This window comes from Poecilia reticulata, chromosome 3, assembly GCF_904066995.2.
Source record: "Poecilia reticulata chromosome 3, P_reticulata-male-v2, whole genome shotgun sequence".
In the NCBI taxonomy this organism is placed as follows: domain Eukaryota; kingdom Metazoa; phylum Chordata; class Actinopteri; order Cyprinodontiformes; family Poeciliidae; genus Poecilia; species Poecilia reticulata.
The window spans coordinates 3,133,800-3,159,784 of NC_088832.1; the positions used below are offsets into that span (position 1 = coordinate 3,133,800).

The 25,985-nt window shown below is 40.8% G+C and overlaps 1 protein-coding gene across 20 annotated transcripts in view; it reads right to left on the minus strand.

Annotated features, from left to right (window-relative positions):
- cemip (cell migration inducing hyaluronidase 1) overlaps positions 1-25,985 on the minus strand; it is a 226,456-nt gene that overhangs the window by 66,939 nt on the left and 133,532 nt on the right. For 18 of the 20 annotated variants that reach the window (XM_017303981.2, XM_017303974.2, XM_081604930.1 and 15 more), the window contains 2 exons: positions 20,955-21,024; positions 1,590-1,718 (listed from right to left, as the gene is read on the minus strand). In XM_017303981.2, the coding sequence (XP_017159470.1) occupies positions 1,590-1,718; positions 20,955-21,024 (199 nt within the window). The remainder of the gene's footprint in view (positions 1-1,589; positions 1,719-20,954; positions 21,025-25,985) is intronic. The other 2 variants (XM_081604931.1, XM_017303972.2) reach the window with 2 other exon arrangements.

Genomic DNA, 25,985 nt, shown 5'->3' on the forward strand with positions numbered 1-25,985 from the left:
AAACACGGATGACGATGTAGAAGCAATAGTGATTGTTTGTGGAGTCATTTTAAGAGATAAAAGATGTAACAAAAAGAAAAGGCGGTGGATGAAAGACGACGGGAGCAGCTGCTCTATTTGCTGCACTATGATTTGGAGGTGAATATGTTTTTTTTCGTAGTTAACATTTTTAACTGAATAAACATAATAATGACCTTTAGATTTAATAATAAACATTTCCACATATCTCTGATATCCACCGGACTGCACGGTATGTCAGCTGTTTGGGATTCCCCTCTGCTCTGACGTCACCGCGCTTTCTGATTGGCTACCTGTCACATTCAGAAGGTCGTATTCTCTTCCCCGGTCAGGGAAAACCCTACAGGCTGCAATAAAAGGGTCAAGACAACCCAAATTGAGCATGCATGCCTGAATATGCCAAAATATGCCCAATTTGGGGCAGATAAGGCTTCTGCACCCTCCCCCTCCCCCCGGGCCTCAGCAAAATTTCTAAGTCTTGACCGGTCCGCGGTAATAAAAAGGTTGGGGACCACTGGTGTATGCTAATAGCCCTTATAGTTTCCGAGATAGAGGGGACAGTCAAAGTTAAGACAATTTTCTTTGTTTTTCAAATTTACCATGTTTGGTTTTAATATTTTGTGCCTTTAATATTATATTTTGAAAACACAAAATATAAAAACAGTCGGTAAATAAAACCCATGGTTTTACGGTTTCTGAGATACTGAGAGTTGTTCGGAGACACGTCTTGCCTGTTAAAGCTCTGCAATAAGCTGGTCGCCCTGTCTCCCCCTCATCCAGATGAACATGGGCTGACATTCACACACACACACACACACACACACACACACACACACACACACACACACACACACACACACACAAGTGCCACTCTATTTACCACCTTTCTTGTGAAGACCGTGGCTCTTTTACAGCTATATGCTACCTTTTAAGGGAGCAATGGCAGTTATTTCACTCTATATTACTTCCACTGGTAATGCTACTTTTACTACTATTTCTACTACTGCTGTTCCAATACCAGGACAATAAGACCAGCGCTGTCCTGTGGCAGAATTGAAAATTACAATATAATTCTCAACTTTTTAGCTAATATTAGCTTTTGCATGTTTTTTTTTAACTCAGCATAAACTATGTTACTGTAGATCAAAACACAAGTGCTAGCCTAGATGTGATTACTAGTATTTATGCTACTTTTAGCCTGTATTCAAATTTTACCTTATAAACTGCTGTGACCCCTACAGTTTAGCTTTGTAAGCACTGTTCTACACCAATTTCCAATACTCTGTGTGAGATTTTTGCATTGTTCAAAAGTTTTTACTTGTCTACAACAATTTTCTACTGTAATATCCCATTTAGGCATTTTGCAGGATTATGGTGTGTCTGGTGTTTCTGCCCATTGCTTACATTTCTGCAAGCCCTCTTCAGTTGCCTTCAAACACATTTTCACTTTTCACCAAAAGCATTCAGCAAACAGCATTTACACTGCATTTTCACAGGGAATGCAAATTTTCCAGTTTGAATTGAAGTTTTAACATCACTGTTCCCCACAGTAGTCTATTCTTCAGGCTTACCCTGTAGTTGGAGTGGGCTCTGTTGTTGGTAAACTGTCCCATGGGTGTGTGTTCAGTGTGTCCAGGAGAGTAAAGACCCTCTGAAGCGCCAGTGGGTACATGATGGAAAATAAACCAGAAACCCGTTTCCTAAGGTTGCAAATTTAGAAAGAAAAAAAATATACTGTTAAGGTTATTCTATATATTACAGAAATCACAATCAACAGCACAGACAACTTGTTTCTGTGAGGTATACATAACAGGGTTCCCCCAGTGTATGATAAGCCTGGCGGCCCACCATGCTTTACTGTCCCCCCCACCAGGCTAAGAGTTGCTTGTTTTAAGTTTTTAGGAAAATAATTATTAAAAAACAAAAACAAAAAAAAAACGCTTAATTTTTTTTAAGCCAGTGTTCTGTTTATCTGCTACCCGTAAATCCACCCTACCTTGTGGTAATGCGCATGCGCACATCGATGCTACGTCACATACTGCTTACTCAGATTTCTTATAAATACATCCTACCTGTGGAAGTTTTGTTTTATGCGTTTTATTTCATCGCAGATTTCAGTAAGTTTTATTTAATTTATTTTATACCTGGCTTTCATTAAGCTGCTGTATCACTTCATGGTTTTGTTTTAATGACAGGCAGCTTGTAAATATATTTATAAATGGCTTTAATTTGCCGTCTGCAATGTCGTTAAGTTATTGTTTGTCGGTTATTCAGGACAAAATACGTTGTTTTGTGGGCTTTTTTACTTTAAAATATTTTAGTTTAAACACTATTTTTAAACACTATTACTAAACCTGCTAAATAGATGTTGGTAGCGATACTATGTGAGACTGAAACTGTGGAATAATGGTGTAATATTGGTCCTGTCCTGCAGCAGATATCACAAAATATCACTTATTATGCAAGTGATATTTTCTCAGATTTTCTTAAAATCTGACGATGGTCAGTATAATTTTCAAGCCATAAACTATTACAGTATAAATGAAATTTGACTGAACAAAGCTCCCAATGAGAACAGTATTTTTTTCACCAACAAAAATCTCAAAATGCACTGTTCCAAATTATTATCCACAGCAGATTTTCTAAACATTTTCTGGATTATAAAAAACTGCAAATGGTCATTCTTTGAATGTGCAGCATTAAGTGATCAGAGATACTAAAATCAAAATCTATTTCAATCAAAAACATCTTAACAGACTGAGTTACATGTTGAACTTGTGAGTATGTGGATAGTTTCTGCTTGAATTTCTTTGCAGGATGTCAGAATACCTTCCCAGAGCTGCTGTTTTGATATGAACTGCATCCCAACCTCAGATCTTCTGCTTGAGGAAACTCCAAAGGTTCTCAATAGGTCAGAGGAGGATGGAGGACCATGAGTTTCTCCCCTTTAATGCCCATAACAGCCAATGACACAGAGGTATTCCTTGCACTATGCATTGTCATGCATGAATATGATTTTGCTACTGAAGGTACGGCTCTTCTTTTTGAACCATAAAAGAAAGTGATCAGTCAGAAAGTCCACATTCTTTGCTGAGGTCACACATTCGGGGTCTCTGAACGGGCCGACCAGCTCCCTCCCCATGATTTTGGCCCAAAACATGACTCCACTACTTCCTTGCTGATGTCACAGCCATGTTGGGACGTGGTGACCATCCACCACCAATCCATTACTGCAGGGGTCCCCAAACTTTTTCCTGTGGGCCACATAACTTTTTCCTTCTCTGCTGGGGGCCGGAGTCAGTTTGTAACAGAAAAAGTGTGACGATTGCAGGAGAGCCTAAATGTAAAAATGTATTGTTTTCCAGAAAGCACAATCAAATAACTCTCTCTGGGTTCTTCACAGAACAAAAGTCAGGAAATAAATAATAACACTATTAATTAAATTAATAATAACCAAATAAGCCCCTTTGGGTTCTTCACAAAAAAAAAAATCCAGTAAGGATTATAGTCCGTATTTTCCGAATTATGAGCCGCACTGGACTATAAGCCACAACCCCAAAGTATTTTTTTTTTTAAACCAGAAAACATACACATAAAAACGTGCCACTCCAGGTTTTCCACAACAATGCAGCAGCAGCAGAGGGGGACACACCCAACATTAAGAGTAATAACAGGTCAATTGAATATCACATTTATTACGGTTGAAAAAGAAAAAGTTGCCCAGATTAGATTTAACTGAACTGATTACGGTCGTTTCCGAACGGTAACTGTAACAGTAAAACGCTGATCCTTTGTGTTGCTACTAGCATGTGCTAAATCAGTGGTCCCCAACCTGGTCAACGGTCAAGATGTGGAGATTATGCTGCGGCCCGGTGGTGAGGGGGAGGGTGGACCGTCAGATAAGGTTTCTGCATGTTGGTGTTCCCACTAAATACTGAATATGCCCAATTTGAATTGTCTAGGCCCTTTTATCACAGCCTGTGGGGTTTTCTCTGACTTGGAACGAGAATACGACCTGCTTTTATATATCCCTTGAAAATAACAGAAGCGCCACAAAAACGAACATTTTACTTTTGTGAAAATTTTAACTCACAATAATGACTAACGGGAGCTCTGAGCTTGTTTCTCTGCAAGAGACGGTCCCATCTGGGAATGATGAGAGACAATAACACCCGAGGTGTGTTGATTGAGCACAGCCTGCTTGGTCTCTACGTGTTAAAGCAGTTTGAAGCTTCATTCCCTCATTAGCAGTCGGTCGCCTCATGTTAAGAAGAGTGGCTTGTAACGTGGGACTCCACATATAAATGGCTCATAGTCCGGAAAATACGGGAAATAAAAAAAATCTGAATGCTCTTTGGTATTGTTCAGGGGGCCGGACCAAATGTGGAGACGGGCCGGATCCGGCCCGCGGGCCGTAGTTTGTGGACCCCTGCACTACTTGTGTCCATTTGGAGTCCAGATGGACACAGTAGTGGATGATCCACTACTGCGGTCCAGCCTTTCCAGTGAACAAGTCTGTTTGAAAATTAATCTTCATGTACGGCTGGGCCCACTGGGACAGTTTCTGCTTGTGAGCACTGGCTAGGGGTGGCCAAACAGTAGATTCATGCACCGCAAGCCTCTGGAGGATCCTCCACCTTGAGGTTCCACAGGCACCAGCAGCTTCAAATAACTGTTTGCTGCTTTGTAAGGGCATTTTAGCAGCTGCTCTCTCAATCCAATCAATGTCTAACAGAAACCTTCCTCATTATGCCTTTATCTGCATAAACTCATTTTTGTTCTGAATCAGCCACAAATCTCTTCAGTTTTCATTAAATATCTAATGTTTTCATATTTTGTCATATGTCACTACACTATCTGATGATTGTCGTCAGCAGAGAGATCCTTTCTCTTTCCCATATTGCTTGAAACCTGAGGCTGCTTAATAATGTGGAACATCCTTCTGAAGTAGGTTTCCTTTAATTGAGCTCACCAGACAAACTAATCAACCCAGCTCTCTCAAATTAATTACAGTGATTCAAAGAAACCTGAGACACAATACCATCTATGAATTTAATAGCACAACAAAAACATTTATATTTGACACTTAAATCCAATTTGCATAATTATTTGGAACACGGTGTACATGAATCATATCCTATCATTTCAGGAGCACAGTGACCTGCGCAGTTCGGTGGACACATTATGGCTGCGCTGCATTTAATAAAGTCTGTCATACAACTTATTAATGCACAAAAATTGTTGACATTCTGACAGCGAATTGTCTCTGTTTATTGGAATACATGGGATGTTAGGAGAACACCAATTTAATTTAATATAACACAGCAAAAGGCATGTTAAATCTAATTCGGAATAAAACTAAGTACAAGACGCATACACACCAAATAATAAAAACACAGAAATTATGTTTATATCCTCCTTCGGCCTGTGATCTACCCAGCTTAGTTTTACATTTTATATCTGGAACAAAATATATATTTAAGAGTTACATTGCCTCCCCTCATCGACAACACTGATTATGTGCTGGGTAAATAAATCATCTGCAGTCACTAGACGTGTGGTGCAGATTAACGTGGACCTCATAACATTGGTGCAAAGATCTGCTGTTTTTCCACTTTAGCTTGAATGCTAGTTAATACACACACACACACACGCGGAGGATTACACAGTTTTTAACACATATTTCCTCCAGACACATTTGGTATTTTCCGCGCTTAATGCCACTCGACAGAGGTGCGCTGGTTAACGAATTCAACAAACTCGTGTCCGAATTCAGGGTCTGCATCCTTCGAAGGACTGGTCTACGTAGGACGGGTCCTTTGAAGGCCAGGAATAAACTAAGATCGGAAGAAAAATATCTGTGGATTCGGACAGGTCTAGCCTTCACCAACTGTCCCCGCCCCCACCTCAGCGTAACTCATGTTGCCAAGCAACCGTGACAGCGTGAAGCAGAGAGCGGAGAAGAAAAAAAACCCAACTGAAGTTTGTTTTTCAGTCATGTATTACTGATTTCTATATTCTTCACCTTTTATAGTAAAGGATGTTCCATAGTAAAAAGGAAATCTCTTAGTTTGATTCCAAAATGTTCAAATGTGTACCGCACTTTTCTACAAGAAATACATACAAGCAAATTATTAATTTACAAATATAATACGCTCCACATCGCAGATAGGACATTATGGTTAAATAAACCCATTATGTTTGAAGGCTTAGCTTTAATTAATCGATCAAACCGATGTGCTCTGCTTTGAAATACTTTAGAAATCAAACATTATTCAACCAGACCTGTCTGAATAATATCGGTGTTTAACTCCCACTCATTGGGGAAAGCTAGGGAGTTTTTATAACAATGTGCCAGGAGTTAGGCGTTTTCTCTCTGTATACCGAACCTGGAGCGCCTGGCCAGCTAACAGCTGGCGAGGGGAGCGAGCTGTTAACGCAGCGGTAGCAGACAGGTCCGAAAACGTCAGAGCAATATTGCATTTAGGTGATGTATTGATGAACCGAGCAGATATTTGAGATTTACACACTTACATTCTCGCCTAAAAACGTTGTACAAAATCACGTTGTGTCATTTAAAGTGTTATATAGCTAAATAATTTGTCGTTATTCACCGCCATGAACCTTACCACAGGGGTCGCGTTTTACTGGCTAATGCCCATTTCACGTCACAGCACAGCTACCACGTGCGTGACCGTCTCTCAAACACAAGCTACAGTAGTAAACATGCTAATGTACATTGTGGACTAGCAGACCGGCAAAAAGTTTTTGCGTCAGGACTTGAAAAAGAATGGTTCCCCACTATCAGTGGGGTATCTGAACAGACGATGTCGGGTATCCTGATCATATTTGTGGAACTAAAATTCACAGATTTCCAAAATCTGAAACGGAATGTCTTGCTTGGATCAAAGCTTGTGAACGACCGCATTTGCAGCTCAACTGTCATAGGATCAATAAGAACAAAGTGTCTGCTGGTGTAAGTATTATTGCTTTGCTTTCTTTGTGTTTAGTGAATGAAAAAAAAAAGTCAATAATAAACACATCCATTATGAAAACCTTTTAGATAATTACAGCATAATGGCAGTACCGATACAACTTCTACACCTTGAAGCCTGTCAGTTAACCCAGCCTTGCAAGAACAAACACCTTGATGTCGTCCAAAAAAGATGACATGAACTTGTTGGTTCCCTTGTCCATTGTCGTGGCTGATATTTTGTGAAAATCCGGCAGAAATGCTAAACTAATCGACTCAGAAATACTCTGCAGAGTCAGTCGAAATGAAAGATGCCATGTTTACATAGAAACTAAGCTCCGCGAGGCTTTGTTTGTGAGACATGCAGCCAACGTGGGATTTTCGAGGGCGTTTCTGGGCGGAGCTTGGTAAGGTCCATTGACGCTCTGCCTGAATGCCCAGTTGGAACCCGCAATGAATTATGGGATATCGTGGGCCGTGAAGGATACACCGGACCCATCCTTCAAATTTGGACGTCTATTCTTATAGAATATTCTTATAGAATAGACGTCCATGAGGCGTCTATTCTATAAGAATAGATGCCTCATGGACCGCTCTCGTCTATTGTCGCTGATGAGATTTAGGGCGGCCATCTTGGAACGGTCCACCGCTCCACTCAGCGTTATGTGTTTAGCAGCACAATGACGTATCAGCGCATTTAATCGATCATAACACGCTTTTTTGTTACTGGAAACCATATTCAAACGTTATCAAAGCCACATTTATAAACAATCGTATTATTTAAGTATGTTTTTAATACATAGTTCAGCATATTTAAATATGCTTAGTGGCTATAACAATAGAATAGGAATGGAATATTCTGATATTGATGTATGATGAGCATATTACAAAGCACACAGACGTTCATAATTTATTTAATAAATTTAGTAATATCAATTCATATTTATATAACTATACAAACACAAATAATGATTAATAATTACACAAATAAATAATGATTAATACTGAATAATATATATTGGATACATGATATGTATGTATATATATACATACATATATATTAGAGATGTGCCGATCAGGTTTTTTCCTGCCGATTCCAATCACCCATGATGGTCGATCACCGATACCGTTCACCAATACCGATCATATAATTATTTTTTTAATCATAAGCACTACAGGTTACATTATGTGGAAAAAGGAACCATAAATTTACCTTAATTTAGACAAAAACTTTTTAATAACTTTTTCCTAGAAAAAAACAAAACAGGCATTGTGCAAATTGTACTCCTATCAGTAATACTATCTTTAACAGACTGAAAACATATGAAGGCTCTGAAGAGGTTAAATAATGCAAAGAGCCAAAATAAAACCTCACAAGATTGCCAAAAAAGTCATAAAACTTTACATTCAAAGGCAAATACAGTTTCCATTACAATAAACAATCCTGAATTACTGCATGAAAACGTCCTGATAGCATGGCGGCTAGCTGATTACTGCTAGTTCTGATTGGCTGTTTCTGACTGAGCAGAACAGGGAGGAGATCGATTATTTCTTTAGAGATTATCTGTCTCATGTTAGGACAGCGAAAGTTTTAATACGTATGTAAAATTATTTTTTTTAGGTTAGATGCTGCAGCTTTAAACAGAGGTTCAGTGTGAGAGTCACTACCAGGTGGAGCAGAAGCGGCGCTCCGTCTGTCAAATATTACTACCTGTAGCGTAGCAGCGGTTCAACAGCGAGAGCAGAACCAGCGTCTTACATCGCAGCTCCAAGATTTAAATAATTTTACGGGTTATTTGTTTAGCTTTCTGACCGTCATGCTAATCCGGGTGAGTGTTTGTAGCTGTGCGCTGCTTTACCTGCTATCTGATCCTCCATATGTCTTTTTTACTCCTCGATGTAGCCAAACTCCGTCAAGTATGGCATTGTTTTTATGCCATACTAGATTCGTCGTGTTGATGCATTTTAATTTAATATATTTATTGTTTATAACAAATTAACAAAACTGCAGGACAGTCATCAACATATATTGACATACGAATTGTCAAACAGTCTGCTATAACCAGTTAGTTTGGGATGATGCTGACAACACTGGGATCTTCTAATATCATCTTAATCCGTTGATGAGTCCAAGTAAGATCACAGCTGCAGACAGGTTCCAGATTGCAACTGCCCAACCGTCATTTATATTACCAGAAAATAAACAGTCACGATTAACAGAAAGAAAAGGTGATACCCCAACCCACCCCAGAATATTAAGGGAAAAAAAACAGAAAAAAAAGAAGATGGGGGAAGCAGAGGAGGGAGAAAATAATATATATATATATATATATACACACACATACACATAATAAAAAACAAAATCACTAAATAAAATAGTCAGCTCCACATCAGACTGCTGGGAATTAATGTATCAGGGTATATTAAATCATTTGAGCACCAACCGGCAGGCCAACCTACAGTCATTCTGACAGGCAGGGAGGTAGCAGGGCTACAGAGCCGGAGCAAGGCTGCCACTACCTGTGACCTACACCTGTGGAATCACTCAGATGTTCAAGAAATGGCCCCCACACCCAAACATATCTGGGTACATTATTATTGAGAGTATAACGTATTTTTTCGAGATGTAAACAAGAAGCCATGTTATTCAGCCAACATTTAAAAGAGGGAGGTGAAGCAGACTTCCACTCTAAGAATGACTCGTTTAGCCGCAACCATCCCAAAAGAGACAGCCTGTCGCACAGGCAAGGGCAGAGCAGAGCAGGAGTCAGATACCCCAAACAGGGCAATAAGACAGTCTGAAGGTATCTGCTGTTTCTATGCAGTTTGATAGACAAAATATGTCAGACCAAAATGTTAAATAATGGCAGTACCAGGACTGATGTCCAAGGGTAGCCTTAGGGTGTCCACATCTGTAACAGGCACTTGAATGATTTGGAAATATTTTACTCAACCGTTCTTTAGAATAGTGCAGGTGATGTACAACTTTAAACTGGATTAGTTGTAATCTAGCATTAAAGATCCCAAAGTGCAGTAGAAATTGTGACTCCCAAATCTTTGGACCAAGCATCTCTGATATGAATGGATGATGAAGACACATAGAAAGAACATTCACAAACTGTGAGACAAGATGTCTGGAAGTAGGAGATTTAACAAGAAGATCATAAAAGATATGCTGCACTGAGCGCTGATTTAAACTCAAACGAAGTTGGTTTGCAAAACTCCTAGCCTGCAATTAGCGAAAAAAATTATTTGAGGACAGATTCAATTTAGACTATAGCTGAGGGTATGATAAAAACTGTTTATTGATAAAAATGTAATTGAGAGAGGAGAGGCCCCTACTCGACCAGAGCTGGAAGGCAGGATCCAAAAGACCCGGCTTGAAGCAGGAGTTATGACACAAAGGGCCATAAATAGACAGATCTGGAATTAAGACCCTCTTTATTTGTGTCAACATCTTAACTGAGTTCCTAAGTATGAAGTTGGCAGCGAGTCTCTTGAGAGGGATATCAGGTTTAAAAAATAATATTGCAGGCAAAGAAGCAGAAGTTTGTAGTAACAAGTTATGGGATTCAACCTGAGGCCAGCCAAGAAAAGAGGCAAAAGGTCTCCCCGCCCCAGCAGTGCCCGACGTCCAGAATGTCCAAGCCCTCGCATTGCAGGCCCAATAATAATGCCGAAAGACTGGAAGACCAAAGCCACCCTCCCCCCTAGCCTTCTGCAAATGTGCCTTAGAGATTCGGGAAGGCTTGTATCCCCAAACAAATGGCATAATAATTGAATCCAATGTTTTAAAGAAAGAGGATGGAATAAAAATTGGGATATTTTGGAAGAGATAAATGAACTTAGGAGGTACAACCATTTTGATCATATTAATACGACCAATTAATGAGAGTGGAAGTAACCGCCAGTAGTCAATCCATTTTTTTTAGCTGAGAGAGTAAATCTAAATAATTTAATTGAAAAAGTAGCTTAGAGCAGTGATTTTCAACCACTGTGCCGCAGCACACTAGTGTACCGTGAGTGACCGTCAGGTGTGCCGTGGAAATTATCCAATTTCACCTACCGTATTTTCCAGACTATAAGCTGCTACGTCTTTCCTACACTTTGAACATGTGGCTTTTCTGTGGATTTTTCTTCAACCACCAGGGGGCTCTTTAGCAGGAAGTGAATCATTGGAAGTCAAAATTGGAAATCAAAGAAGAACGCGCTAATTTTCATTTAGAACAAGCACATGCTAGCAGCCATGCTAGCAGCAGGTGCAACAGAGAAATGTTTTCAAACTCATATGATGAAGCTTCTAAGTTGAGGAGTATCGATCTGGCAGTACAGGAGGGAAATAAAGCCGCTGAACATAAACTCGACGTGAACAAAACCTTAATATATCCAGCAGTTATTAGGACGCAGCCCTCTGCTGGGTCCTTATGGTAAACAGAGAGCGGCAGAGATACCAGCGGCCTGTAGCCCGGTGAGGCTGATATATGCAAGTTTCCGGGGGGTCCAAAATATTTGAAGGTACGGTTTATAGTATGGTGCGCTCATAGACCGGAAAATACGGTAATTGGTCTTAAAAGATTTTTTTGAAAACAAATTTATTATCTGCAAATAATGCCATCTTTGAGTGTCTTTGCTGTAGTAGTGACTAGCAGTGTAATCATGTAATTTTCTTACCACTAGATGGCAGTAGGTACAGAGCATTTTACATTAAAACAAGAGAATTAGTGATGCATGAATGTTAGCACATTCATGCATCACACACCACAGTGTTGTGGCTGTTCAGGTGTATTTTTGAAGCGGACATGTTAAGTGCAATTTGAAATAAGAAATGTAAAATATGATAATTTTTTGTGTTTATTTGATTCCTATTCAAGATACTTTGATTATAATGACTATATATAGGCGGCTACAGAGTATCTTTGTTTAGATTTTTGGTTGGTGGTGCCTCGTGATTTTTTTCAATTAAAACAATGTACCTTGGCTCAAAAAAGGTTGAAAAACACTGGCTTAGAGTTTACCGTAATATTGATACCAAGATACACAAAATAGTCATGGGCGATTTTAAATGGTAAACTATTCAAGAAACCAGAGTCAAGTCCATCAGACAGAGGCACAAAGGCAGACTTAGTCCAGTTGATTGTGAAACCAGAGAACTGCCCAAAACTCTGCAGTAAGTCAAGAAGCAGAGGAAGGGAGGCCTTAGCGTTAAGTAATGTCAAGACTACATCATCTGCATAGAAGCCTATGACATGCTCTGATGTACCACATGTGATACCTGAGATAAGTTGATTAGACCTGATGGCAACAACCAAAGGTTCCAAAGCAAAAAGCAAAAAGAATAGGAGACAAGCAGCATCCCTGCCTAGTGCCACGTTTCAGTAGAAAGGGAGGTGATCTATCTCTATTGGTCAACACATGAGACCTGGGGTGAGCGTAAAGCATTTTTATGAGAGAGAGATATGAATGCTGAATTGGTAAGAGCAGAAGAGTACATAATGTTAAGTACTCGTCTTGTGTTGAAGAGAATCTTTCTGGAATGAATCCAGATTGATCTGGATGTACCAGAGCACTGATGTGGAAAGACAATTAATTAGCTAAAACCTTAGCAATGATTTTCTGATCAGAGTTAAGCAGGCTCAAGGGGCGATATGATGCCACATTAGTAGGATCTCTATCCTTTTTAAGTAAAAGACAAATGTTGGCATCATATAGGGACTCAGGAAAATGCCCAAGCTCAGTGGAAGACTTGACCATACACAGAATAAGTGGCAACACCATATCGATATGGTGTCAATATATCAAAGATATCATGGCCGCTAGCCTTTCCACTAGGAAAAGAGTGGATTGCTGCCTTTATCTCCTCCAGGGTTACATCACCATCTAGTTCGAGCCTAACGGCATCTGTAAGAGTTGGAATGTCCAATTGTTGAATAAAGTGCGTGATGTCCTCTGTAGATGCAGTTGTATTAGATGCACAGAGTTTATTATAGTACTGAAAGAAAGTTTTATTTATGAGCTTATGATCTGTCAGAAGCTGACCTGATGGAGAAACGATCTTGTTGATGGCCCACTCGGCCTGCATTCCCTTCAACTGCATAGATAGTATTTTATTTGCTTTGTTCCCCAGTTCAAAGTGCCTCTGAATATCCTTAATAACCTGCTCACCAAAAATGCAGTTTTATTCATACTTTAACTTCACGATAGAAGAAAATATGTGGTCAGAATTAGAGCTGCGGAATGTGTCTTCCAGGGTGATTAATTGTTTCTCAATTTCAGCCAGACGATTGCGACCGACTCTTTTAACATTGGATTGATATGATATAATATCACCTCTTATTACGACCTTGAAAGATTCCCAGAGAGTAGAATCAGAGACAGCACCATTATCATTGTAAGCCAAAAAGTCTGAGATTTTCTTAGAAACAAATTTACAAAAGGAGCTGTCCAAGTTTAAGGAGGGATTAAGTTTCCAATTGTATTGTGCTCTTTGAATATCAAAGTTAAATTCAACTGACAACGGTGCATGGTCAGAGATGAGAATAGAGTGATAGGTAGATTTAAGAACACGAGGTAATAAGTTTGAGTCAACCAAAAAATAATCAATTCTTATTGAGGTTTTGTGAACCGAATAAAAAAAGGAATATTGCTTCTCTATAGGATGCAGATGCTGCCAGACATCAACCAGATCTAAAGACGTTGCTAATTTGGTTATAACTGAAGTGGACTGCAATGGTGGGGCAGGTTTAGTAGAGGACCTGTCAAGCACAGGGCCGAGGTAATTGTTAAAATCCCCCCCAACAATGATCCTATACTCGCTGTGCTCCGCTACAAGATTAAATACTTTTTTGTAAAAGTCTGGACAGTCAAAATTAGGTGCATAGATGTTAAGAAGGGCCAGAGGGACAGAATTAAGGATCCCAGTGGTAAGAATGTATCTCCTGCCTGAATCAGTCATTTGAGACTCAAATATGAATGGTATGGTTTTACGGATGAGAATGGCAACCCCTCTCGCCCTGGAGATGAAGTTGGATTGATACACCTGCGACACCCAGGACGTCTTCAAGCGTCTCTGCTCTGTAGGTGAGATATGCGTTTCCTGTAGGAACATAACATCAGAAGACAGATGCTTTAAGTGAGAAAAGACCTTGCCCCTCTTGAGAGCCCTACTCATACCCTTACAGTTCCATGTGGTGAAGGTAATGGAATTTATGGCTGGCTTGGAAGGAGCACCATCAGAATACATTCAAAACGGTAGATGTAAACAACATTGTCGAAGCTGAATAAGGGGAAAAAGAAAGGGAAAGAAAAAAAAAAGAAAAGGCACCCACCGACCACTCCTCCCCTTCCCTGCCCCCCATCCTTCACCCAAGAAACTACCACCCCTGAACCACCCACCTCCTAATACCACACTGCAGTGGAAAAACACAGTGCTTCCCCTTAAACTAAGGGAGGCTGCTGGGAACTGACCAGAGCAACACACTATGGGTTAACTTCCATAACCACTCCGAAATGAGGAGCAAAACCCCTTGAATCTCCAGGATACAATAAACAGTGTAAATGGGACACCTGAACAATTATAAGTTTCAGCGATCAGGTATATAGAGACGGCACAGGGATATGCAAAACAGAAAATATTGAAGCTGAAAAGAAGTTAAGTACTTTATACCCGGCATGACCGCTGACTATATAACATGTAGCTAATATATGGGCAGAGAATGAGAAAACAAAAAGAACACCACCAACTGTGCAATGCTTTAAGGTACAGAATATTCCGTTGGCTGAGCGAGTAAGTCCAGTGAGACTAAGTTGAGACATCTGCTGCGGCAGGGATGGAAACAGCGAAATGTTCAGCCTCTGCCGGGGAGAGAAAAGTCTTAACAATGTTGTTGTGTACAACCTGCAGCTTGGCTGGATATCGCTGTGTGCACTTAGCGCCCGCCTCGGTTAGCTTCTTTCTCACGTTGTTGAAGGCCATCCGTTGCGCCACAACTTCAGCTGTGTAGTCAGGAGAGATGGACACACGGGCTCCGTTGTACATCAGGAGTGAATGCAGGCGGCTGGAGTTGCAGAATGTTAGCCAGGTCTCTATCGTTGTGAATCTTTGCGATGATAGCTCGTGGTCGCTCCTCGGGTTGTGGTTTCTGCCTAAGACTACGGTGGGCATGGTCAATCTTGATGGGCTTGACAAAGTTATCCTTCCCGAGTACCTCTGGTAACAGCCGTGAAATAAAGTCAGTGGGGCGACCCTGTTCCTCGCCTTCTTTGATGCCAACACTCTTATGTTGCACCTGCGGGACCGACCTTCCAAATCACTTAGCTTTAGCTTCAACAGGGCTTTAGCTTCCCGGAGCTCATCACAGGAGGCCCCGAGGGCCGAGATGCGGCCGTCAGCAGACGACATGGCTTCATCAATGGTGATGACTCGGCTCTCCATCTCCCGTTGTTGTTTTTGCACGGCAGCGAGAGAAGCTTCAATAGCGTTGAAACGACCCTCCATTGACTTCTTTAGGTCATCAATAAGATCGAAAAGTTTAGCGACTTGCAAACCCTGGGCTGTAACAGCAGCTAAAATAGCTTCGTTGCTAGCTCCAGAGCTCGGCTGAGCTGTCTCCCGCTGTGCGCCGTCCTTCTTCCCCATTTTGAAAAATAAAAAGTAAAAGAAAAACAATGCCACTGAGTTGAAATAAAGCAGGTGTGTTATAATAAAAATAAAATTTGAGGAGCCTCACAAAAAAGCGAATACTCCATTGAATACTCAATGGCGGTGAATAGCGACAAATTATTTAGCTATATAACACTTTAAATCAGTGGTCCCCAACCCCCGGTCCACGGCCCGGTACCGGTCCGTGGCCCAATTGGCTGCTAATGAGGCAACGAAGCCTTCAAACTGCTTTGCCACATAGAGACCAAGAACGCTGTGCATATAAACAACACTTCAGGTGTCATTGTCTCTCGTCACTGCCAGGTGGGACCGTCGAGTTGCAGAGAAACAAGTTCAGGGCTCCCGTTAGTCATTATTGTGAGTTAAAATTTTCACAAGAGTAAAATGTTCGTTTTTGTGGCACATCTGTATCTTATTTTGAAGGGATATGTAAACGTTACCATAGTGACCAGAGTCAGAGAGCGTTTGGGCTGCGGTCGAGAGGAGATGAGTAGAGCTTGTGAGTCTGAAGTCTAGTTTAGACGGCAAGATTTAAGAATTGTTGGCCGATTCTCCAAACCTCGGTGACCAAAGAGCTCATAAAAGTACAAAAGGTTCGATCGGTTCGTGTCTCCAGCCACATGGCAGGAACCCAGTCCAGTCACAAACATCCCAATTCCAGAGGATAATCCAGTAAAACCCCCAACATAGCATACGGGAATTTAGAATAAGCAAACACGGATGACGATGTAGTAGCAGTAGTGATGGTTTGTGTACTCGTTTTAAGAGATAAAAGACGAAGGAAGCAGCCGCTTTATTTGCTGCATTATGATTTGGAGCCTCTCCTCGGGCTGCCACCTTATGATGGTGGAGGGGCTTGAGTGTCCCAATGATCCTAGGAGCTATGTTGTCTGGGGCTTTATGCCCCTGGTAGGGTCACCCAAGGAAGACAGGTCCTAGGTGAGGAACCAGACAAAGCGCAGGGTTAGGGTTACCCTAACCCCTGTTTATAGTGGGGATGGTGTGCTGCTGACCTCAACTCGGGACGTTGTGGGCTGGTGGGCGGAATACTTCGAAGACCTCCTCAATCCCACGAACATGCCTTCTGTTGAGGAAGCTGAGCCTGGGGACTCTGGGTTGGGCTTTCCAATCTCTGGGGACGAGGTCGCCGAGGTGATCAAAAAGCTCCTCAGTGCAGGGCCCCGGGGGTGGATGAGATCTGCCCAGAGTTCCTTAAGGCTCTGGATGTTGTAGGGTTGTGTTGGCTCACGCAACTCTGCAATATCGCATGGACATTGGGGGCAGTTCCCCTGGATTGGCAGACTGGGGTGGTGGTCCCCCTGTTTAAAAAGACCAGAGGGTGTGCTCCAATTACAGGGGGGTTACACTCTTAAGCCTCCCTGGTAAGGTCTATTCAGGGGTCCTGGAGAGGAGGGTCCATCGGATAGTCGAACCTCGGATTCAGGAAGAGCAGTGTGGTTTTTGTCCTGGTCGTGGAACACTGGACCAGCTCTACACCCTCAGCAGGGTCCTGGAGGGTTCTGGGAGTTTGCCCAACCAGTCTACATGTGTTTTGTGGACTTGGAGAAGGCGTTCGACCGTGTGCCTCGGGGGGCACTGTGAGGGGTTCTCCAGGAGTATAGGGTACCGGGCCCTTTGATACGGGCTGTCAAGTCCCTGTATGACCGGTGTCAGAGTCTGGTCCGCATTGCCGGCAGTAAGTCAGGCTCATTTCCGGTGAGAGTTGGACTCCGCCAAGGCTGCCCTTTGTCACCGATTCTGTTCATTACCTTCATGGACAGAATTTCTAGGCGCAGCCGAGGTGTTGAGGGGATCCGTTTTGGTGGCCTTAGGATCACATCTCTGCTTTTTGCGGATGATGTGGTCCTGTTGGCTTCATCAGATCGTGATCTGCAGCTCTCACTGGAGCGGTTTGTGGCCAAGTGTGAAGGGGCCAGGATGAGGATCAGTGCCTCCAAATCCGAGGCCATGGTCTTGAGCCGGAAAAGGGTAGAGTGCCTTCTCCGGGTCAGGGGGGTCGTCCTGCCTCAAGTGGAGGAGTTTAAGTATCTGGGGATCTTGTTCACGAATGAGGGAAGAAGGGAGCGGGAGATCGACAGGCGGATTGGGGCAGTGTCTGCCGTGAAGCGGACGCTGTACCGGTCCGTCATGGTGAAAAGAGAGCTGAGCCAAAAAGCAAAGCTCTCGATTTACCGGTCGATCTACGTTCCCACCCTCATCTATGGTCATGAGCTTTGGGTCATGACCGAAAGAACGAGATCACGGATACAAGCGGCCAAAATGGGTTTTTTCCGCAGGGTGGCTGGGCTTTCCCTTAGAGAGAGAAGCTCGGTCATCTGGGAGGGACTCACATCGAGAGGAGCCAGTTGAGGCTCGGGCATCTGGTCAGGATGCCTCCTGGATGCCTCCCCGGTGAGGTGTTCCGGGCATGTCCCACCGGGCAGAGGCCTCGGGGAAGACCCAGGACACGCTGGAGGGACTATGTCTCTCGGCTGGCCTTGGAACACCTTCTGGTTCCTCCGGAGGAGCTGGAAGAAGTGGCTGCTCTGATTTTTTCTGACCTGTCTGCTACCGCTGCGTTAACAGCTCGCTCCCCTCGCCAGCTGTTAGCTGGCTGGGTGCTCCAGGTTCGGTATACCGAGAGAAAACGCCTAACTCCTGGCACATTGTTATAAAAACTCCCTAGCTTTCCCCAATGAGTGGGAGTTAAACACCGATATTATTCAGACAGGTCTGGTTGAATAATGTTTGATTTCTAAAGTATTTCAAAGCAGAGCACATCGGTTTGATCGATTAATTAAAGCTAAGCCTTCAAACATAATGGGTTTATTTAACCATAATGTCCTATCTGCAATGTGGAGCGTATTATATTTGTAAATTAATAATTTGCTTGTATGTATTTCTTGTAGAAAAGTGCGGTACACATTTGAACATTTTGGAATCAAACTAAGAGATTTCCTTTTTACTATGGAACATCCTTTACTATAAAAGGTGAAGAATATAGAAATCAGTAATACATGACTGAAAAACAAACTTCAGTTGGGTTTTTTTTCTTCTCCGCTCTCTGCTTCACGCTGTCACGGTTGCTTGGCAACATGAGTTACGCTGAGGTGGGGGCGGGGACAGTTGGTGAAGGCTAGACCTGTCCGAATCCACTGATATTTTTCTTCCGATCTTAGTTTATTCCCGGCCTTCAAAGGACCCGTCCTACGTAGACCAGTCCTTCGAAGGATGCAGACCCTGAATTCGGACACAGCGAAAGACAGGCGAATATTACACAAGCCTAGTTTATGAACTTTACCTAGTGCTAACATTAGCTAGCACAATATGCAGTCACATATTCTAGCAAATATGTGACTGTCGTTATAAATTGTGTAAGATTTCTTCTTTGAAACAGGGTGGACACTTTAGCAGCTGCTAAACGGTGTAATTTTATGAAGATTACTTACCATTCACATTCTGTGTCCCGTCACCGAGCCCTGCAGTTCGGGACACAGTTCTAACCAATCGGAACACGTCTTACATTGCTCGTCCTTAAGCCCCGCCCAGGATGTTCATGTGAGATTCGCAAGCAAATAAAGTTGAATTCAACCAAAAAACAAGACAAAAACAACAAAAAACTTACTCAACCAAAAAATTCTGATATGCAAAAATAAAAGTTTCAAACAAAAATTAGTGATTTCAATTTTTAAAAAATTTCTTTAAAAATTTTGTTTAAAAAATAATTTTTATAATTAAAAAGTTTTTAAGATTTGTTTTGTTTGACATTTTTTTGATTGAAAAATTGTGAAACAAATCTAACTCCATATGTTTCTTTGGAGAACTCCTGGTAGGACTTCAAACCCCACTGTGTTCGTTCTGGTTGCGCAGCTCTATGTGAACCACAGGAATAACTTGTAGTTGCGTTTTCAGAGGTGTGTTGAGCGAGCAGTGAGAATGATGTATATTTGTGAACTATCAATTATATGCAGCGTTTACATCTCAACACGCTGTCCAGTGTGTGGCTCTGTCTTCCCTGTAAAGTTTATGTCTGTGTTCCTGATTGGTCGGAGCGTTAGTGGTTAACCAACCAGCACTAAACTCATCAATGACTAGCTTTCGTGCCACCTCATAGTCACTCACCAGGCTGGTTTCATATTATTTTATTATTATTTTTAATATTTTTCCGGTTACACTAAGCAGCAAACCATACCAAATGTGTTGTCCACTTAGAGTTAATGCGTGCGGAGATCTGAAATTCTCATCCCATAAACTCCAGGAACCAGAACATTTTCTGTGGCTCTTATTGCCTACCGAACTGCTAATCGGTGCATAAATGTGTGAGCGTTTGAGTGCGAATGGGTGAATGTGACTCTAGTGTAAAGTGCTTTGAGTGGTCAAAATGACTGGATAAAGCGCTATATAAGTTCAGTCCATTTACCATTTAATAAAAACTCAACAGACATGAAATGGAAGAGTTATTAAAGCCACATTAGCAGCATTACATTAAATATCTTGTTTGTTGCGCAATACAACGGATTTAACTCATCATGCAGGGCCGGTCCAAGGCTGTATGAGGCCTTAAGCAGAATTTGGCTTAGGGGCCCCTCTTCATGCTATGAACATCAGCATCTCTAACAGCTTCTGTGTTAGATTTAATCTGGGAGAGGGGGACTAGTTGGCAACCTAAAAAGCATTCAGTTATAGTTGCAGTTTACTAATTTGTATTTGTGAACAGAGCTCAAACTCAAGGATTAAATTCATAGCATCAGGTTGTTGCTATGGTAACAAAACAAATGAATATTGTTCTTTGAATATTTTCAAAGCAAACTTGCCAGCTCCTTTAAATCTTGCATCTAAATGTTAAACAATTTAAAATCTTTTAATTTATGTATGTTGAAACCAATAAAACAAATTTAGCCGCATTGATAATTTCAATAAATAAATGTTATTTACATATCTGTGGTCTGTGTTAAAATATTAGCATGTATGGGCCCCTGAAGCCCTGGGGGCCTGATGGAGCTGCTGACTTAATTTGAATTAAAGTGCAAATGATTGATTAATTTTAATTGTATTTTTTTATTTGTTTTTTTAAGACTAGTTGTGTGTTTGAATAGCATTTCACTGGCAATGTTTTCCAGTAACATATAATTACTCAGTAAAATTTTTAGTTTTCCTGTCTACTTATCTTTTAATACAAAAACACGTTGAACTGCCTCAGCACCCCGACCACCAGGCTTAGCAAGTTTTCTGGGGAAAACCCTGCATAAGGAGACATGTATGTAGCTGAGGGATAGGGGATGGGGTTGATGGGCTTGGACTTACTTCTGAGCCTGCAGCAGCACAATTGATGAGGTTATTATTGGGGTTGGCAATCCAGAAAGTTGAAGATGCACTATTGAAAGGGAAGATATAGGAAAAATATATAGTGAAATAGAACTAAACGAAAGAAAGAAAATGCTACCACTCAATACCATTCTAGCTATTCATGAGGGAAGGCGTGAGACTTTACGATAGCAATCGGGTGGCAGTGGTTCTACAGGTTCAACAGTCGGCACAAGGCCAGAGTGGTGCTGAGCTGCAAGGACTGTACAAGGTTGCTTGCAGCTTTAATTTCAAATTACAACCAAAAATGTTTTTTTTTCCATTGTGTGTACCATATAAAGAAGGTGGTCGCCAACGTTCCTCAACCATTTGAATTATTAAGTGAGTTTGAGGATGAGAATGTGTCTTCTGTTTTTGGGCAAGACACTTCACCTTGCCTGCTGGTGGCGCTGTTGCATGGCAGCCTCACTTCTGTTGGACTACTCATTCAAACTCATTGTATGAATTTGAATGGGTGAATCGCTGTAGTGTGGTTTGGGGTCCTCTGGATTTATTAAGGTGCAATACAAGTACAAAGCCATTTACCATTTAGTGCAGCTGATTCAACCCATTGTTAATCACCCATTGATTGAAATCAGAGGGGCTAAAGCAAGAAAACATCTAAAAAATAAAACACTTAAAAACGACACACCCTGACAAGTCCTCTTAATCAGCACTGATTAAAAGGAGCTCCACAAGAGCCCCCAACCTCTTTGGCAGGCGGCAACCAGCTGTTGCAGCTGGAAGTCATAAGGACCAAGGGAGGAAGGGTATCAACCATCCTCAGGAGGTCAACTGGAAGGGATTTCCACCAGAGTGTAGCTTTGATCCTATCACTCAAAGATAGCCTTGAGCGACAGCCTCTTCACAACTGGCTCCAGGTTTCCAGGCTTCGCAGCTGGCTCCAGGGCAAAAGAGTAACTCTCCTGACCCACTGGATCTTCAAGTATCAGGATTCCAACGGCCGAAAGACTGACCAACAGATCCTGTTTGTGGCTTTTACCAGCAGATCCTCTATAGGCCAAAAAGGCTGATCTCCAGACTGTCTTCATGGATCCCTCTGGCCTCACGGCTGACATCCAGACTTCAGGGTTCAGCTTCACCGGCACCTGCAAGGTTCCTGTTCTACTGGTGTCCTTCAAAATTTATGTTCCTTTGTCACCGTCACCCTCCAGGCTTTCTGCTTCTTTGTCACCTACAAGGTTCCGGCTCCTTTGTCGTCTGACATCAGAATTTTGTTTGCACTATGAACTAATTAAAAACTCTAGATGGAGACTCCTTCCTAGGTCCCCTCCCCACACCCTGGTTGGGTTGTTTTTGTTTGTTGTTTATATCTTTAGTCTAATTATTCTTTAGTGTTAGACATATTTCTTGTTCCCCTGTGTACTTTCGCTCACTCCTCAGTCTGCCTCCTGCTTCCTCCACTCACACCTGGAACCCATTAGCTAATCAACTCAGTTTCTTTGTCAGAGTATTTAATCTCCCAGTACTTAATCACTACATTACCAGTTCCTCACATCTAATCCCGTTACTTCCTCGCTCTACCCTGTGTTCTCAAGTCTCTTTGCTGGTTTTTTCCCTTGGATTTTATGGTTTGTATTTTGTCCTGGCTCCCTGTGATTTTTTGTGAATTTTTGTCATTTTTTCATTAAACATTTAGCATGGTCCATGCTCCCCGCTCTAGTCTGCATTTTGGTTCACTCTAACTTGCACATAATGTCAACAATGAGAATTGTCAATATGTGAGGTTGAATTTGAAGTGCATGAGGTTGATCCATGTACAGAAAAGCTTTTAGTTTTGCTCATGTTGAAAATGTAAACACCACAAATTCCAAAGAGTATTAATACATGATGAAGGCAAGAGTATCAACTAAAATGTGGCATCTACTATCTCCTTGTCTTCTACCTGCTATGTGTGAAGCGTAATAAGCAATTAGAATGTAATTTTAGGTGAGTACTGTGAACATTATGCGATTGTAAATACGGTCACATAAGCAGTTATTCTAAATGTAATTTAGTTTTATTTTCAAGTGCAGTTGCAGCAAAAAGAAATATATTTGCTTATCTATATTTTATAGTTAAATTTCATACTTTGTGCAAATGGATCTGTCATACAGGTTTGCCTACAAAGTACATTCATTACAGCGATCGGTCCTATTGACTGACAGCACTCAATAGTTTGATTATTTTTTAGAAACATCTGAAAATGTCCTCACCACTACTAAAGTGATCAGAGCAAATCTATGCCGTGTTAAATGGCTTCAGATCAGTGACGTGGAGTCGGGAGGCATAATGTCATCATAGAAAAATAATATATAATGGTAAGATAATTTATATTGGCATTTTCACCCGGTGGTTTGTACTATAAAGTATATATTTTTCATTTAGGTTAATCAATTTTGATAATTGTTTCTTCAAAATTGTTGAATTTTCACATCTCCCCATTCAAATGTTCAGAAGAGCAGCTGGTGAGGCAGCAGCGGGCTGAGCCTCACCTTGGATTGCCAAACTCTCGCTCTGGCTGCCATTTGATGGGAACATGTTCCTCCTGTCTGTATGTCACCAATAAAATGGTTAAAAAATATTTTATATATTAACTGATTTTTCATAATTTAGCCTATGTATATATTATACAGTGTTTTGTGTGCAGAGGAGTGATCATAAACGGCAGGGAACAGATACGAGGTAAGGAAGGCAGTTTTCTTGCCTCATGGCAGGGGGCGCTCATGATCCCAGACAATGGTCTTCTGACTTCACATCTGCAGAGTAAGTGAAAGCGAACTAGCCATACAGTAAATAAGTCAAGTGCAGCGATATATTTATTGTTTTCTCTCTTTCGACATCAACATGGATGACTACATTTGTTCACTACTGAATGGAAAAATACTGCTTTGAAAAGATTCTCTTCCTGAATTTGAACTGTGGCTCGAATACAGCTGTGTGAAAGAGTTTGTGTTTTTTGTGTGCCAACAAGTTGCAGTGGTCCGTATGTCGAGTGAAAGCACAGTTACGAGGCGGAAGGAGCGGAAAGGCACTAAAGATGCTAGCGATGACTCCTCCTCAAGTAGTATACTGCAAGAACTCAGATTACTAAACTTCAAAATCAATGAGTTTAAAACTACATTTGAGGAGCAGCTGAACTCTAAAACCGACAGCCTTCGCGATTCTCTGCAAAAAAAACACTGAATAGAAGAAGAGCTGCCATCGATACAGTTGCAGCCAAGCATGATTTAATGTTACACAATACAGTTTTACCAAGTTGCTCAAAGTCTAAACTGGCATTGTTGTGTATTTAAGGTGTAAAGTTTACCTTCGACCAAACGCCCCCCAAAAGCATCCCAGTGCCCCCCTTTTGTAAAAATGTCCGCCAGCGCCCCCTGCCGTCCTCTGAACTCCCCCTGGGGGGCGGTACCGCCCACGTTGAGAACCGCTAGTTTAGACAGAAAAGAGCCTGTATAGATCATGTATATTCTTTAACCACAATAGTTAATGCAAGGAAATAATAAGGAAAGTCTACTTTTGCATGCTTTATAGATTTCTAAAATGCTTTTGATTATGTCAACCAAGAATTGTTATTTTTTCAGTTATTAAAAGTAGGAATTGATGGAAAATGCTATAATTCCACGAAAGTAGTTTATCATAACTCTGAATCTTGTGTTCAGGTAAACGATTACAGAACAGGGTGGTTTTTAACGCCATATGGTGTTAAACAAGAATATGTTTAGTCCCCCCCTCTCTTCACATTATATATAAATGACTTGGCAATGGTAATTAAAGAGGTAAATGTGGGAGTGGGAGTAGGTGATATAAAGGTTTCTATATTACTGTACGTGAATGATATTGTGCTTATTGCTGAAAATGAACCAGATCTTCAGAAACTGTTAAATATTACTTATACCTGGTGTAACAAAATGAGGTTAAGGATAAATTGTGCTAAAACTGAAGTTATTCATTTCAGGAAACACAGTAAAGCATTGATAACATTTACATTTTGTTTTGGGCATACTACTTTGTCTTTTATAAAAACTTAAATATTCAAATATTTAGTAAATATTTGAATATTATGTATTTGTATTGCCATATTTAATAAATATTTGAACATTTATTAAATATGACAATACATTTTTTCCTTTAGTTTTGTAATAAAATGTGCATTTTTAGTGGGGTACAGTTTGTATGTGTAAAGAATGGAGAACAGAAACATAATATTTAATGAATATTTGAACATTTAATAAATGTTAAATATTCATGCTGTGGATTAATATTTAAGTGATTCTTCAGAATAGGGACAAAATGGGTTTAAATTTTCCCAATTTAAAAAAAATAATTTCTCAACCTTATGTATGCAAATATGACAAATAATGTTTTGGAAATCTAAAGATGCTAAGGTGCAGGCTCCCAGTTGCAACATTTTTTTAATTACATTTTTAATGGACCTGACCCAGAACTTTGTCATCAACATCTGACAAAAATAAATAAATATTTTTTAATAATCCTATTAGTGATATTTTTACTCAGTTTTACAGACAAATGTTTCTCAAGAAACAAAAGAAATATTTAAAACAAAAAACAACAAAAAGTCTATCTGACGGAGTTGACACAGAACTGAAGGTGACAAACTAGTGAGTAAAAAGAAAAACTTGATACATGTGAAGTAATGCAATTTATGTAAAATACATTAAAATGAATTAATTACACATTTAAGTGAGATTTGACAATAATTTCACTGAAACAGTCACAAAAACTTTGATGGAGTTGATAACCAAACTACCTCAATTTATATGATGTTATTCTGAAGGAGGCCATATTGTAGCTAATCAGGTCCATTAAATCTTTACAGTATACCAAAATTAAGTTTTTGTTTCACAAAATTTCATCAAAGTTTTGTAAATTGTCAGTTATGGTGTTGACACATCATGGTTGTGATGAACAACTTAGGAATAAAATGAAAAAACTAAAGAATAACTTCAGCTAACCAGAGCTAACTAGCCC